At 29.4% G+C, this 17,528-nt stretch overlaps 3 protein-coding genes across 9 annotated transcripts in view; 2 read left to right on the top strand and 1 right to left on the bottom strand.

Moving 5' to 3' along the window:
- The window catches only part of LOC107994734 (flotillin-2), a 115,763-nt gene extending 104,388 nt beyond the window's left edge, over window positions 1-11,375 (bottom strand). For 6 of the 7 annotated variants that reach the window (XM_062080964.1, XM_062080979.1, XM_062080969.1 and 3 more), the window contains exon 1: window positions 11,066-11,364. In XM_062080964.1, coding sequence (XP_061936948.1) covers window positions 11,066-11,114 — 49 coding nt within the window. In that variant the 5' untranslated portion in view covers window positions 11,115-11,364. Of the gene's footprint in view, window positions 1-11,065 lie in introns of all 7 variants that reach the window. The other variant, XM_017051779.3, reaches the window with a different exon arrangement.
- Window positions 28-2,349, top strand: LOC133666846 (glucose dehydrogenase [FAD, quinone]-like). Its single transcript, XM_062080895.1, has 2 exons — window positions 28-1,791; window positions 1,873-2,349. Exons 1-2 carry the CDS (start codon window positions 28-30, stop codon window positions 2,014-2,016), a joined length of 1,908 nt encoding a protein of 635 aa, XP_061936879.1. The 3' UTR covers window positions 2,017-2,349.
- Window positions 11,376-11,869: 494 nt separating the features above from the next.
- Window positions 11,870-17,175, top strand: LOC107994724 (tuftelin-interacting protein 11). The gene is made up of 8 exons (XM_017051752.3): window positions 11,870-12,168; window positions 12,281-12,497; window positions 12,587-12,764; window positions 12,843-13,792; window positions 13,870-14,066; window positions 14,163-14,591; window positions 14,674-14,831; window positions 14,903-17,175. Exons 1-8 carry the CDS (start codon window positions 12,060-12,062, stop codon window positions 15,149-15,151), a joined length of 2,487 nt encoding a protein of 828 aa, XP_016907241.1. The 5' UTR covers window positions 11,870-12,059; the 3' UTR covers window positions 15,152-17,175.
- Window positions 17,176-17,528: the final 353 nt, after the last annotated feature.

Here is a 17,528-nt window from a genome sequence, read left to right as displayed (position 1 = left end):
TGGCGCGCGTTTCAATCGTTCCTCAAAATGTTAGCCACGTTCAAATCGTTCCACAACATCTATCGCTTACTTTTCCTCCTTTTCCTGATTACCACTCTTCCAAACGTATCCCAACTGATGAGGTTCGGCAGAACGAAGGACCTGATCATGAACGCGATCGCTTTGAACAAATTCTTGAACGAGTCGCGAAACTTCGCCTCGAAAGCCCAACTGGACAGCACACCGGAATCGAATTCTCGATACGACTTCATAGTGATCGGAGCTGGGACGGCGGGTGCGGCCGTTGCATCCAGACTCTCCGAGATCGAGGACCTAACCGTTCTTCTGATCGAGACAGGGCTCGAGGAGGAGCTCTACATGGACATACCCTTGCTGGCGAACTTTCTCCAACGGATACCAGGCCTCGACTGGATGTACCAAACGGAATCGTCCGAGAATTACTGCAGGGGGATGGTCGGGCGCAAGTGCTCTTTCCCCCAAGGGAAAGTAATGGGCGGCAGTAGCGTGATCAACTTCATGATCGCAACGAGGGGCAACAAGTGGGATTACGACAACTGGGCCAGGATGGGGAACCGTGGATGGTCGTACGACGACGTGTTGAAGTACTTCAAGAGGCTGGAGAACATGATGATACCCGAGTACAGGAACGACACCGCCTACCACGGCACGGAGGGCCCGGTCAGCATTAATTACCCCCGTTTCAACACAACGGTGGCGAGAACGTTCGTGGAGGCTGGCCAGGAGCTCGGCTACCCCCTGTTGGACTACAACGGTGCACGGCAAGTGGGCGTTTCCCTGTTACAATCGACCACCGACGGGGGTGTACGAATGAGCAGCAACAAAGCGTACCTTTCCGGCAAGCGGAGGAGGAATCTTCGCGTGACGAAGCTGAGCACGGTGCACAGGATACTGTTCGACGACGGGAGGCGGCGGGCCGTGGGAGTGGAATTCGCGAAGAGGGGGCGGCTTCTCACCGTGTACGCGGACAAGGAGGTGATCGTCTCCGCTGGGGCGATATCCACCCCCAAGCTGTTAATGCTGTCCGGGATAGGGCCGGCCGAGCACTTGAAGGAGCTGGGCATAGAGGTGGTGAGGGACGCCCGAGTCGGTGACAATTTGATGGACCACGTGGCGTACGGAGGCCTGGTTTACGACATCGACCAACGCGTGAACGTGATCAGAAACGATATATTCCGAAGTCTAATCCTCCACGATTACTTCATGGACAGAGACGGGCCGCTGACCACGCTCGGAGGCTGCGAGGCGCTCGCGTTCATCGACGTGGACGACCCGGGCGAGAGGGATGTTCCCAACATGGAGTTACTTTTCCTGGGTACCTCGATATACACCGTCAACACTATAGGCAAGAACTTCGGGCTGAACGAGCAGATAGCGAGGAAATTCAGCTCGTACCGTAATCGGCGGGCGTTGTCGGTGTTCCCGATGCTGCTGCACCCGAAGAGCAGGGGGAGGATAAGGCTGAGGTCCAGGAACGTGGACGACAAGCCGAGGATATTCCCGAATTACATGAGCGACCCGGATGACATCAGGATGCTGATCAAGGGGATCAAGGCGGCCAACCAGTTTCTTCTCACGACGAAGGCCTTCCAGAGACTCGGAGCACGGCTTAATAACGAAACGATGCTCGAGTGCGAGAAACTCCCTTTCGACAGTGACGCTTATTGGGAGTGCAATTTGAGGCTGCTACCGCTCACCATTTACCATTATAGCGGCACGTGCAAAATGGGGCCGGAGAGTGACAAAACTGCCGTGGTGGATCCGACGTTGAAGGTAAGTTTTTTTTTTTGGGAAGAGTGTGGAGCAATCCTTGTAGTTTAGATACAATATTATCGAACAAAGGAAATTTTGCAGGTAATCGGTATGAAGGGGTTGAGAGTGGTCGATGCTTCGATAATGCCGATGATACCGTCGGGCCACACCAATATTCCCACGTACATGATCGCGGAAAAGGCATCCGATATGATTAAAGATGAGTGGGGATATCCCACTTCTTAATATTGTTGTTGGATAATTAAAAGTAATATAGATATATAGGTAAGATATTTGTTTAATAGATTCCACGTATTGAGAAAAGGATACGAATTAGGAACGTACATTTGAAATCTTGCCAGTTGAAGTATACACGATAAGAATTAAAAATTATATATATAGGTAAGATATTTGCACAATACATTCTACGTATTAAGTATAAATGCAAATTAATCAACGTATCATATTTGAAATTAATCTTGTCAGTTAGAAGTAATTTATACGCAATAAAAATTAAAATGTGGTGTATATATAGATAAAATATTCGTTATATAGAATAATAAGATATTCAGTTGAATATTCCTATGTTTTAAATAACGTTTAGATTTTATCATTAAGTATAAATTATACTATATAATGATGATCGTATCAGATCTAATGTTAAAGACGAATCAACGAAATTATCAAGGTTAATTAAACTATAAATATTTAATTGGAATGGAAGAGAATTTAGAATGAAGGAAATTAGCCTTTTATCGTTCGTCTCATGGCTACATGGTAATTTATGATCTCTGGTTACGTTTCTATAATTTTTATACTGGTATTTTTAAACTGGAGAAGAGTATTATTTGAACTTTACTGTCTATTTTTAATATTTATTATAATGTATTCAATTTGAGTTTTGAACATTGAAAATAATTTGAAGAGGAATAATATAATTCCTCGTGACATTTTATCGTATTCATCTAATTAAAGAAACAGAAAGGACGATTTAATTCTATGATAGGAAAAAAAAATTGAAGAATTTTAATAATTAATTCGATTCTTTTAAGTTCGATCATTAATTATTTTCATTTTCCGAGAATAATTTTTTCATTGCTCCGAGAATAAATCTGCCATATAATTTTTCTTTCTCAAAATGTCTCAATAATGTTCTTTTTTTATCTTTAGAAAAAGCGAAAGTGAATGTCCTTCACGGGTGTTTGCCCTTTTAAAAATATTCATTGATCGGATTAACGATGAGGGTTAGTATGAAAATGACACAGGCTGATTGAAAATAAATCAAAACGAATATCAAAAATAAATCTGTTTCTAATCATTAAGGAAAGTGAAATTGAATAATTAATAAATCTTTCATATTTATCCAATAATATCTAATATATTTAAATAAAAATTTAAGAAAAATTAATTGTTTATCGTTTAAAACGTTTAACAAAAATTAATAGAAAAACTGTAACAATTTCTGAAATGAAATTTTAATTAACTTTTTCCTTTTTTTCCCATTTTATTTTCATTTTAAACGAATTAAAATACTGCCCAATCACAAAGCGTCGCGTCGGTAAGTTTTCGAATTTGATTTGTTCATTTGACTAACAAATGGATATGGAGGGGAATAAGAGACCAATATCATTATTGTAATAATTATTACTTTTCTTACTCTTTTCAGAAGAAACACTATTGATCTCTATTAAAATTTCATATTATTGGAGAGAAAATATCGTGTAATATTTGGGAATGAAGACAAAAATGAGAAATTTCTCCGCCGCTAGTCATAAAAAGAGCCCATTATCGCTTCTTTACCGACCATGCTCTCTCTTACTTTGTCTCAGGGATTTTTGATTTAGATAAAAACTTTTTAGATTTTGTTGTATCATATTTTTGAATAGAAAGAAAAAAATAATTTGCTTCTTAATCAAATTATTCAATTTCCACTATTTAGAATAAAGAGATATTTTAAATTATTTTTTAAATTTAACTTTTAAATATAACATTTTATCGTTAAGTTAAAAACTATATTAAAATATGTCTTAATATATATAAAATTTCATCGATATTCATTTTTCTCTTTTTCTTCTTTCTTTATAACGCTTCAGATTTTTCGATGTGGCAATAATTATTTATTCGCCAATCCGAAATACATACATTTTCAATTTAAATATGTAAAACTGGATGATTTAATATAATCATGTATAATCGATCAATTAAATTGATTTAATTATTTTTAAAATGATTTAACTGTATTTATAAGCTTTCAACTGCATTTTTTAGACTAAGTAATTACGATCACAAAATTGGACACATTTAGAACATAAATATAAACACAATTGTAATTTTACGTAATGCTTGTAGAGTATTGTTCTTTCAAATCTGTTGAAAAGAAATTATGTTATTCACGTAATTAGGTGCATGTTTCCACGCATAACATGCCACAGATTTCCACTACTTTGTTTTCATGTGATATTAAAAATAATCATCAATGTTTTGATTAAATTACCTTGTAAATCAATAATATATATTTTTTTTTACATCAATAAATTACATTTAATATTAATGAATATTTATATGTATTAACTAAAAAATTTCTGAGATAATTTCAAACAATATTTTCCTTTGAAAAAATTTTCATTTCAGATTTAAAGAGTTAACAAAAAAAAAAAAACCAATGACCAATCACAAAGCGTGTAATCCAGTGAAGCCATGATAATAGCGTTGGCTATGTGCCGCCATCGAGCACAAACAAATCCAAGCAACACATGTTGAAGAAAGTGTGTTGAATGTTATAATTCATTTATTGTTCGTGATATAATTCGATATAATTTTTTATCGATAAAAAAAATATTTGTTATATTCAACACATTTTTTCATATATGTTGCTTGATTTTATTCATGCTTTCGTCGATGACATATATCAATGCTACCGATTATGCAGTCTGTAAATGGCCAATATTTTTTCTTAATAACTCATTAAAAAATTTTAATCACAGTTTTTGCAAAGAAAAATATTGCTTAAAGTTATCTTAATAATCAGTTATTGAATATTCTATATATATATATATATATATATATATATATATATATATATTTTAGAATAATTTTCTTCAAAAAATACATTATTTAAATATGCAATACATATGATGATGATATTTCAACTATTAATAATTTATTATCTTTATTCTTATAAATAAAATTTGGCTAAATTAAATTTTGAAAGTGAATATAGAGAGAGAATTTTATGGGTGAGTTGGAAAGAGAAACGTATAGTTGGTACCTGAATCCTTAAAATATTAAATTCAGTGTGAAAGTATCACAAGAAACGTGTTTTACTCACCAGATAAATAAAATTGGGTAAGACAATAAAATTTCTTTTATAAAAATCGTATCATCGTTTGACATTGAGAGCCATTAAAGTTGTAATAGTTATATTACAATTATTGTTGTAAAACATGTATCATACATGTATAGATACATTTATAAATTTGCATAATATTTTGTTATAATCTATAAACGCATGGAGAAAAATAAATATATTCATTAAAATATATGTATTAAAATATAAAAATTGAAAATGCAAAAATTGACATTTATTTATTAAATTGTATATAAAACAATTAAAATTTGTGATTAGATAAACTAAAATACAATTCTATCTATATTCGAATCATTTATAATTAATAAGTAAATTATGACATTTTTCTATATATCAATTTTCATTTGATCTTGAGAATATTTCAAAATTATTCCAATATAACATTCTATTAGATATGAAAATATATATATATATATATATATATATATATATTAGTTACATAATAAAACAATGTTATATAATAAACAAGTTGCAGTTAACCTTGAGTCATGCTTCGAGAGGCAAACGTAAAACCAAAACAAGTGATTATCTCTTATTTGCTTGAGTGCAGCCTTTTTGAATAATGCCTGTTTGTATCATAAACCATTATTTCTCAATTGTCACTACACATAAATGTATCGCGAAAATAAATATTATATTTTTTAATACAAATTCGTCAAATCAATTTAACATAAAAATCGAAGGAATTCAATATCCAATGACTGATATTTTATTTATTTATTCGAATATAAATATAAGAAACAATTATAAGTTGAAATGCCAAAAAAAAAAGATAGATATCGTTTTCCATAATTTTTTAAAAAATCCATGACACGTCAATCATCATGGAATAAGAACACATATGTTGCATGTATTAAGGCACAATATTTCAATCCAGCTAGATATTTTTTACAAAAAAAATATTAATTTATGAGATATTTAATAATTGTTTCTGATGATTTTATTATTAAGTTACAAAAATTCAAAAATAATTATTTTCTATGATTGCAAAATACATAAGCTATTTTCCTTGTTTCACATCTTGCTTCGTTTCAGTTATTTATATATCCTTCGTCAATGTAAAAATAATTGATCAATCAATTTAATCAATCAGAAAATTATATTCCTGTGAATCATAGAATTGTGATCAGAAATATAGCGATAAAGAAAATGTTTGATACCTTTTCTATTTATATTGTTATATTAAACGTTATAAATGTAAAACCAATCATTTATTTATAATCCTTATAATCATCTTATTTATATCTTTTCTAAATCTTAGCTGAAAAATATTCCCGAAAATATATAATACTTACGTATGTTATATAAATCATTGCATATCAAGACAAGGTATATACACATCTATTATCATCTAATGATGTAAAATTACGTGTAAATACAGAACAATATGAATACCCAACCTTGAACACGAAACAAAAAAAAAAAAAAAAACAAAATTAAAAAACGTTCTTAAGACAAATAATCGATACTGAAAGAAATTAAACAAAATTATACATGTTACATTTTTATCAACTCAGATATACCAACAACGGATTTATAAGTGTTAAATAAAAATGAATTTTCAATAGTTACATCAATTATTCATTCGTCCCACATGTGACTATGATTCCTTAATTTAATTTAAGCAATAAAAATTAAATTATTTTCAATTGTTTTGGAAAAAAAGATTAAAAAAAAAAAGAAAAGAAAAAAAAAATTTTTTTTACAGAATCATGATTGAACCAGATAAAATAGCGCAGCTGATAACGTCTTTGACGGAGACTCGAACCATCTTAAACAATTACAAACTATCGAGTGATATTTTGAACAGAGAGGAGAGAGATAATACGCAATACGATTTTATTATAGTTGGTGCCGGATCTAGTGGATCTGTCTTGGTCAATCGGCTGTTAGAAGCTGGAGATATTTATCGATGCAGGTCCTATTCTTCTTAGGTGTTGATGCAAATGTCACTCTCTAATTGGGGCTACAAAGTGGAACCTCAGAAAATGCCTGTTTAAGTATGATTGATCGACAATGCGCTTGGCCACGGAGGAAAGTCGTAGGTATAGTTCGATCAATTATATGATCTATTCTCGGGGAAATAAATTGGATTATGATTATTGGGCTGCGATGAAGAACGAAGATTAAGGGACGTGTTTCCTTATTTCAAGAAGAGACTTAACGTTTCAGGTTAGAAAAATGCTCGTATATTATATAACGTATATAAGAAAGCTTCGAAGGAAAGGTTAATAGTTTAAGTTAAGAGTTTAAGAAACATCGGTATAAAGTTCGGTTAATTTATTTAACCTCGAGTCTTAAATTTTCGAACAGCTTTAGAATCTTAAGCTTTATACCTGTGTGTTAAACCTTTTACCGTTGAGCGTTCAAGCTTCGAGTAATAATAATTAACAATACATAGCTAAAAGTGAAACAGATAATAGTGCTAATGTTATTTGTATCCCGACAAAAAGAATCAGAGACAGAAAGAATTTCCAGTGAAATTATATAACTGAATAAAGAAAAAAAAAGCTTAAAAGAAATATCGTGTTATGAATATATTTAGACGAAAAATCTAAATTTTTCATTAGAAATCTCTTTGTTAAAATCTCTCTTTGTTAAAAGAAATGATTTTTTTTTTCTAAAAAAAGAAAAAAAGTATTTTATCTCTCAAAAATGAATATTATCTGTTTGAAAAATCTCGCTTGAATATCACAACATTCGCGAAATTAAAAACTTCGCACGTATACTGTGAGCATAATTAAGCGGTATATTCATGTCCAGGCATGAAGAACAGCTCGTATCACGGTTACTATGGCCATTTGTGCGTCGAGCATTCCCTATATATCTCGGAAATAGCGAAAGCTTTTCTGAAAGCGGGTGAAAAGTTTGGTTATAAGATAGTCGACTACAACGACGAGGAACAAATCGGTTTCTCCTTCATCCAAGCGAACCTGGACAGTGGCGCCAGATGTAGCGCCGCAAAGGCGTATTTACAAGTAAACAGGCTTGAACATTGTGACTCGAGCAAAGGTGACGAAACTTTTCGACGGGAAATAAGTTCACGGTGTGATGTACGTAAAGAACAAACGTTGGAGAAAAGTATTCGCCACGAAAGAGGTAATTCTCTCGGTCGGTATTATAGACTCCCCTAAAATTAATGCTGTTGGGGATTTTGAACGAGGCGATAAGGATGAGGAAGAAATCCAAGTTTGAAATCCAAGAACCCGGCCAGAGCAAACTTTTTCTCGGACTTACTCGACGTGGAAATTATCTTGGAAGGGATTAAAATCGCTATAAATATATCGAATTCGAAAGTATTTCGAAGATATGAGAGCACGATGGAATTGTACCGGGTTGTAGGATATTCAAATTTGAAAGTGACGATTATTAGAGATGCGCCATTAGACATTTGCCATCTATGTTGAAGCACGAGGTAGGCTTGGTTAAAATGAGACCCAGAAGTGATCCTGACGTTGTGATGGATCCGCTGGACACATGCGGATGTTTATACGATAGGCGAGAAAATGGCTGATATGATTAAACAAGAGTAGCAGATCGGGTATAAGAATTAGAATCACAGGTTTGAATTAAATTCTGGTGCAGAAAAAAGGGTTTAAAGTAGAAGGAAAATTACAGGAAAACGATTATACGAATTATAATTGGATTAATAAGATTTGAAAGAATCAAATTTTTATGAATATTATATATGCATTTTATATTAGCTCTTACTATTTTATATTAACTCTTATAATTAAAAAGTTTTAACAAAATTATAAATGATTGATATTATAGAGAATATAATAGAAGGTAATTTTAACTTTTCATTCATAATATTTCCCGATCTTTATAACTGTCTTGTAAAAATAAAAATTTTAATAAAAAGTGAGACTATGTTGAAAAAAAATGATTCAAGTGAACATACTTATTGAATGAATTTAATGGAATAAATTGATCGAAAAATACGGTTATATCTATTTACGTATTTTTATTCAATACTAGAATATAATATCAAACTATTTTTTTCAGTGATAGTATCTACTTCTTTTACATTTTTAATTTATTTATTTTTTTTTATTTATCATGTTCCATAAATAACACATTATATAATTTTTCTTGTAAAGTAATTTCATTTTAATTGCGAATAGAAATTACAGGAAAACGAATAATTATTGAATAAAATATAAAGAAACATTAATCATTTCGATGATAAGATTAATATGACAAGGAAAAATAATATTCTTATCGACATATTACAAAAAAAAGAAAAATATTAATTTTATGTTTCTATTTTATAAGAATAAGAACAAATGACAATAAGTTATAAATTATTTTTAACAAAATCACTTTAGCTCGAATGTTAAATTGATTTAATATAAACATTTTTTGTAATGTTAAAAAAAAAGTAATAACTAATTTGAAAATAAATAGTAAATTATATGTAATTTTATTTTATATAATGAATAAAAAGAAATATTTATATAAAATATTCCTTCTATAAATTAAATCTTTTATCTTCTATAAATCTTCTATAAATTCTTCTATAAATAATTATAAATATTAAAAAAAAATTCCATATTAAACCACCAAAGAAGTAATAACTTTGAATTATTAAGAAAAAATAATTCTATTTATAGTACGATAGAAGATCACAAATAATTTGCATGCAATAATGTGTCATGCAACAATCAGATGACCTACATACTTGTTCATTTCCAATAAAAGCGAGTTCTACGTGGAATAGTATCAACGAGTTCATCAATGATACGAGAAAAATATAGGAGAATGATTCATATTTCTTCGTTTAATATATTTTCGCGAAATATTAGAGAAAAATGAACAATCATTAATTTTATTCAATTATATTCTCGACTAACTTGTATTTATGAAAAGAAAAATATTTATGAAATTGTAAGAAAATAAAAAAATGAAAAAAAAATGAACGTAATTCATGAAATTTTTAAAAAAATTTTAAAATAAAAAATTTTTATAGTTAATAATGTATTATTTGTCTTTTCAGAAATAGATATTTGGATTATTAATCTCGTGATCCTATTTCCAATTGCCTGAGTTGAACTAAATAAGTCTTCATGCAAGTTTATTAATTTCACCTTGAAATTATTTAACCTAATTTTATTTTTTTAATATTTAGTTTTTCGTAAAATTAATATATTTTGATTTAGAAATTATTTGAGATAAACTATAAATAATTTTAATAATTATAAATTATCGAAATTTGAAACAATATATTATATTTATATTGTATCAAATAAGTGAAAGATTATATTTATACAAACTAAAAAATATCAAGCTTTAAGATCAAGGTTACGTCAAAATTATAGATATTTTTTGATACATAAATATTAGTATTTTATAATGCAATATCGTAATCGATCAGAATAAATGCAATGACATAACCTTAAAAAATGATCTTGAAAACGAAACAATAAGTTAAAACAATATAAAAATAAAACAAGACAAGAGAAATAATCTAATCAGTTTATTATATCAAATATTTATACATAAAAGTTGATAATAAATTTTGAAATAACCTCTAAACAATTTCGAGAGATTTTTTTTATCATTTTATGCCTCGAAAGTATTTAAATCTTTTTTCAGTCATTCTTTATGTTTAATAGCAGCAATAATTTAAATATTCGATTTAAATAAAATATTTTATATATTCATATCACACATAAAAGATACGATAGTAACAAAGTCAGTATTCTGTCAAATAAAATTGTCCAATTAATTTTATAAATGCATAAATTTTATACAAATCACACTAAAGTATCAATCTTAGATAAATCAAATAAGAGTTAATGTTATTTTACCTATAACCAATAACAGAAGCTTTCAAAAAGAATCAAGCGTGGCAGCTCTAGGTTAATATATCGCAACGCTTGATTAAACCATGAAAAATACCTATTTTTTTATTTATCTACATACCTGATACAACGAGAGCTTCGTTTGGACCACAAGTATGAACGTTTCCCATTGTCAGTTTAACTTTTTCTTAATGAAGATACAACAACAAACCGGCACAAGCAAACAACTAGCACTAACACGATTATCACTGACACTAATCTTTACAATAAATAGGCAGTGATGAAATATATATTATTTCAAAAACCCCGGTATATTATTAATAACATGCAACAACCTGTATTACTCGCGCGTCGTAAAGTTACGATGTTACTCAAAGCCACTACCCAAAATTATTTGTAGCTTTTGCAAAACCCTAGCTTGTAGCAGTACCAACCTATAATCTTATACACGTAGCGACATCTTTTCATATTATAAAATTTATTTCAAAATTAAAGTTAATTTATTTTATAAAATTTTTTGACAAACAATCAGATAATAATAATTTTATTAAAATTATAAGGAATGTATTTATATAATATTTCAAACATTATTACTTGTATATTACTAATAATTACAATAAATGACAAATTATTTTATCGTACGATAAATGCATTTCAATAATTTCTCCATTTCCGTATAAAAAATTATTAAAAACTTAAAAGATGACATATTCTTATAATTTTAAATTATTTTTCTTTTGAAATAGTTACATAATTATATTTTTCTTTAATATAATATCTTTTTTATATAAGATATAAAAAAAGAAAGATTTCCTTTTTTTATAAGAATTTTTTTTATTAAAAAATAATTGAAATATAAAATTATACGACGTATTGTAGCATATTTTTAGGAATAATTTTTAATGTTTTACTACATATAATGGTAGTATTGTTCAGATACAATCAAATGAATGCAGTTCAATTTGTGTGTGAAAACGCAGCATAACATAACCTTTTAAGTTCTATTGTTGTTTTAATCTTGATTCTTACATGGAATTGTAAGAATGTAAGAGATTTGATAAAATAACAATTATAAAGACTTTGTTTTAAATATAATATTAATAAACATTAACAAAATGTCAGAAGACGAAGTAGAAAGTTTTGAAATCACAGATTACGATCTTGAAAATGAATTCAATATTAATCGCCCTAGGCGTAAATTGTCAAAAAAACAACAAATGCTTGGTAAATATTTTATTTTAATATTATTATATTAAATATTATATTTGCTTTAAAATATTATTGAAGGAATTTTCATTGTAATGAGTTGCAAAATCTAACCAAAATATTATTTTAGGTATTTGGGCTGATGATAGCGATGAAGAAGAATTATCTGCTAGACCATCATTTAAAACTTTTGATAAAGGACCAAAGAATTATACAACTCCTGTAAATTTTGTAGCAGGAGGTATTCAACAAGCTGGGAAACCAAAAGAAGAAACAGACGATAAAGATGATGATGAAAGTGATAATGAAAATATAAAATCACAAAAAGAATTTCCAAATAGTTCAAGGTATATTTCGAAGATATTAAAATTTTTATTTATTTAATAATACATAATATATTAATATTATAAATAATAAATTATATTTTTATTTATAGTTCTGATGATGAAAGACCAAATTCTATACATCAACGTGCATCATTTTCATTAAATACAGATGGAGATATTGCAGGTTTACGTAAAAAGAAACATAAAGTAAATCCTTTATTAATGCAAAGTGGAATGGGTAGTTGGGAAGTTTATACAAAAGGTATTGGAGCTAAATTGTTGCTACAGGTATATATTAAATGGTAATAATTTTATTAATACTATTATATAAATGTGTTTATATTTATTAATATGATGATAATTTAGATGGGTTTTGAACCTGGAAAAGGATTAGGTAAACAATTACAAGGAATAAGTACACCAGTAGAAGCACATTTAAGAAAAGGCAGAGGCGCAATTGGTGCTTATGGACCAGAAAAAGGTCCAAAAGTTCCAGAAAAGAAAAAAGAAGATGAAATAGATGAAGGAAAAGAATTGAAAACTAAATTATCACAATGGAGAAAAGATGGAGGTACAGTTAAGAAAAAAGTAAATTATGTATATCGAAGTGTGGACCAAGTTTTGGAGGATGGAAAATTGAAACCTAACAAAAAAGTAAGAATATCCAATGAAATGAGTAAAGTTAAAGTTATAGATATGACTGGACCAGAACAAAGAATTCTTAGTGGATATCATGCAATAGCTGGAGGTCAACAACGACCTGATGAAAATGTTGTTACTGATAAAAAATCTAAAGTTAATTTTGCATTGCCTGAACTACAACATAATTTAAATATACTTGTGGACATGTGTGAACAAGATATTATACAAAATGATAGAAGAACACGACATCTGAGTGATAGGGTGGTTGCACTAGAAGCAGAAAAGAAAAATTTGTCTAAAGTTATAGATCAACATAGTCAATTAATAGATACATTAGAAAATGTTCTTGCAATTGTAGACAGATTGATGGATGAAACCAATCAATTAACATTACAAGAAACTGCAGATGCTTTCAAAGATTTACAAGATAAATATTATGAAGAATATAAAATGTATGAACTTGGTGAATTAGCTAGTAGTTTTGTTGGTCCAAAAGTAAAAGATTGTTTAATTAGTTGGAATCCATTAATGCAACCAAAACAACCAATTAAATTGTTTGAGCAATGGAAAAGCATTTTAGAAAGTGGTACTACTACTCTTCAGACAAGAACTATGCATCCATATGATCATCTTGTTTGGAATTCATGGATGCCTTCAATTAGGGGAGCTATTCAGTAAGTGTTTTGTTTATAAAAAATTATCATAATTAATTAATCATTATAAGTAATTTTTATTACATTTTTTTTTATAGACAATGGACATGTAGGCAACCAGAACCACTAATAGAATTAATAGAACATTGGATGCCACTTCTTCCAAATTGGATATTAGAAAATATTTTAGATATGTTAGTTCTTCCTAAACTTACTTTAGAAGTAGAAGAATGGAATCCTCTTACTGATACAGTACCTATTCACACATGGATTCATCCTTGGTTACCACTTTTACGTATGTATATATTTAAAAAATACAATTATTAATGATTAATTTTTAAAATACAAAATAAATTATTCTAATATTGATATATTATTGTTATTATTATAGGAAACCGTTTGGATACTTTAATATATCCAATAATACGACGTAAATTAGGATCTGCATTAGGTGGTTGGCACCCGTCCGATAGATCCGCTAGGCTAATGTTACAACCATGGGCTAATGTCTTTGCAAAAGGAGATATGGAAGCTTTCTTGGTGAAAAATATCATTCCAAAATTACAAATAGCACTTTCGGAATTTGTTATAAATCCGCATCAACAACATTTAGACCAATGGAATTGGGTATATGAATGGAAAGAGTTAATTCCATCTCATATAATGGCAGGATTGTTAGATAAATTCTTCTTTCCTAAATGGTTACAAGTTTTGGCTCTTTGGTTAAATCATTCACCTAATTATGATCAAGTTACAAATTGGTATATGGGATGGAAAGGCATGTTGAGTGAAAAAATATTGGCTGAACCGCTAGTAAAAGGCAAGTATTCAATAAAAAATATTTAATTTATAATAATAAATAAAATCATAAATTTATGTTTATATATTCATTGATTTTGCAGAACATTTTAAAAAAGCATTAGAATTGATGAATAGAGCAGTTTCTGTGCCACAAAGTCATCAACCGGGTGCGATGGAACAAGTTTCGTATTTAACGAGTTTAGAAAGGACGCAACCTACTATGTCACAGATGCCTCCAACTGTACAACCAAGAATGGAGGTATGATTTACAATATTATCAATAATAAATTAATAATATATTATATGTAATAAGATCTTTTTTTTTTACAGAGACTTGCAGAAGCAGTTAGAACAGCATCACAGATACCTCAAGGTTTTAAAGATCTTGTTCAAAAGAAATGCGAAGAAAGAGGTATTTTATTTATGCCAATACCAAATCGATATAGGGAAGCAAAACAAATTTATAAAGTGGGTAATGTTCAAGCTTACATAGACGGAAATGTTGTATTCGTTTGTCATAATGGTATGAATTGGATGCCGACGCACTTAAATGCTTTATTAGACATGTCTGAACTTTAGAAATAATTATAATCGCAAATATGTACGTTTAATTGTATACATACTTATATATCTTGTACATATATTGTAAAATATTTTATAATATATGATATTGAAAAAATTTCATTAGATAATAAGCAAATAAAGTCAAATATAATTTTTTTGTATATTTGAATTTATTACACTTACTTTTTTAAAACCTCATTTATAATCTATCTAATATGATCTATCCTATATAGTATAACATATAAATGTGCAATTAATGTAATATAATAGCAGAATTTTAATGCTTAATAGAGAAATTGCGTTCAAGTATTTTCAACATACATATAATAAAATTTACTTTTTTTTTCTTGTAAAAACTTTTCAACTCCTTTTTCTGTATATTTATAAATATACGCATTATAGTTATGAGACATTATATCGAGGCGCTCCATCTGAAACATTTCTACATGTTTCGTGCAAGGAGAGAACATCTCTTTCCTTCGATGGTACTCCCGGCATTCACGTTTCACGAATGCAGTCTTGCGTTCGTGAATGTTTGTCTTATTGACCACTTCTGTTCAAAGCAGTCGAAGTCGAACGCGTGTAGGCGCCCCTGGTTATCCTACTACTGAGGCGCAGCTATAAAACTCCTCAATATGGAAAGTTGCACGTGATCCTGAGGAGTCGTACGTATGTACCTACAGAGTCGTCCAATAGGCATCGTGTATTAACTACTACGATGTGTGCCGGTCCTGTGTACCAACCATGGGCGCCACCATGCATAAGGCATATAGATTCCTTGCTTTACACGATACAGACCTTATTCGCAATACGATATTATGATAATTTTTGAAATAAATGTTTTTATAAGATAAAGATGTATGTATATTATATAAGAATTAAGAAATTTAAATTTTATAAAATCATATATTATATATAGTGAATAAGTTATTTTGAATAAGATTTAATTTAAATATTAAAATATTTAATTCAATTTAAATATTCCAAAATTATACTGAAATATATGGAATTAAAAATCATCTATGTAATTATTATATTTAAAAAATATTTATATAAGATTTCTATATTATTGATGTTATGATTTCCATTTTTATAATAATAAACAATTAATAAAAATATTAAAATACTAATAAATAAGCAGTAAGAGATTTAAATCTTTAAAAAATTTAATTTTATCCTATACATTTTCGACTTTCTTCTTTTCAATCATTATACACATATTTTCTCAAATGAACAATTACAACTGCAGTCAATCGCAACAACCTGAATACTTAATAGTTTAAACTATACAAGAAATACAAAGCTATTTTTACATTTCTCAATTGAACCATAAGTTTGATTCTAGGTGACGCCTATGGCACTACTACCAATGAGTTCGCGTCTCATACGTAGAGGACTGGTCCTGTAAGAGGATGGACATCTCTCGCCTACACGCCTAGCAGATCTGTGCTCTCGGGTGTCGAGAAAATTTGCATCGGATCGGAGTGTCTGCCTAGTAACTGGCTGCTTTTACTACAACGGGTATCGCGCGGCTTGAGATTCGAGAAATGCTTCTGCACTCTCGTCTTCTTCTTTCCTTCGTTCATTGTATGCGTATTCATGATATGCATACTTCCATGTATACGAGGCGAGCACTTGTCGAACTGCCTGCCAGATCTTAACGTCTATCGTACCATTCGTACCGATTGTACGAAAGGCAGTCGAGGTGAAGTTGTCGCCTCACGAAGGAAAATATTGGACCGTTCGCGTTGAAAAAATTAAATAACATGCATGGGAAAGGATTGAATCGCGTGTGCGTTACCGGATATTTTATGAAGTGTTTGTAATATTTTTTAAGCATTTGATCGACTTTTGTCGAAAACAAAGCGATCAAATGCAGATATTTATCATTGGTTTTTCGCGATTCTATCGAGTGATATTAAATTTTGTCATTTGATAATTGAATAATACGTGAATATATTAAAAAATAGAGATAATATTTTTTTGTACAAGACAGATTACTAATAAAAATGTACGTACATTTGTACGATCAAAAATGATTATCTCGTATTCTTTGAATCTGGTTTATGTTTAATTCATTTTTTTTTATAACTAGATTATAATAAATGCTAATAACTATATTTTTTAGTATTAAAAGTAAAAAAATAAAAAATGATATATTTTCATATACATATATACATATATGTATGTATATACATATATACATATATATATATATATATACATATATATATATATATATATATATATATATATACATATATATATATGTATATTTTCATATACATATATATGTGTACTTATTTTTTACACAGTTTCAGGAATAAAATCAAAAACCTGTTTTATTCTCATTAATTAAATATATGTGTATTTTTAATTATAAATAATATAT

Source organism: Apis cerana, linkage group LG1 (genome assembly GCF_029169275.1).
Source record: "Apis cerana isolate GH-2021 linkage group LG1, AcerK_1.0, whole genome shotgun sequence".
NCBI lineage: Eukaryota > Metazoa > Arthropoda > Insecta > Hymenoptera > Apidae > Apis > Apis cerana.
Note: the sequence above shows the minus strand (reverse complement) of the source record. Positions and strands in the feature narration are given on the sequence as shown.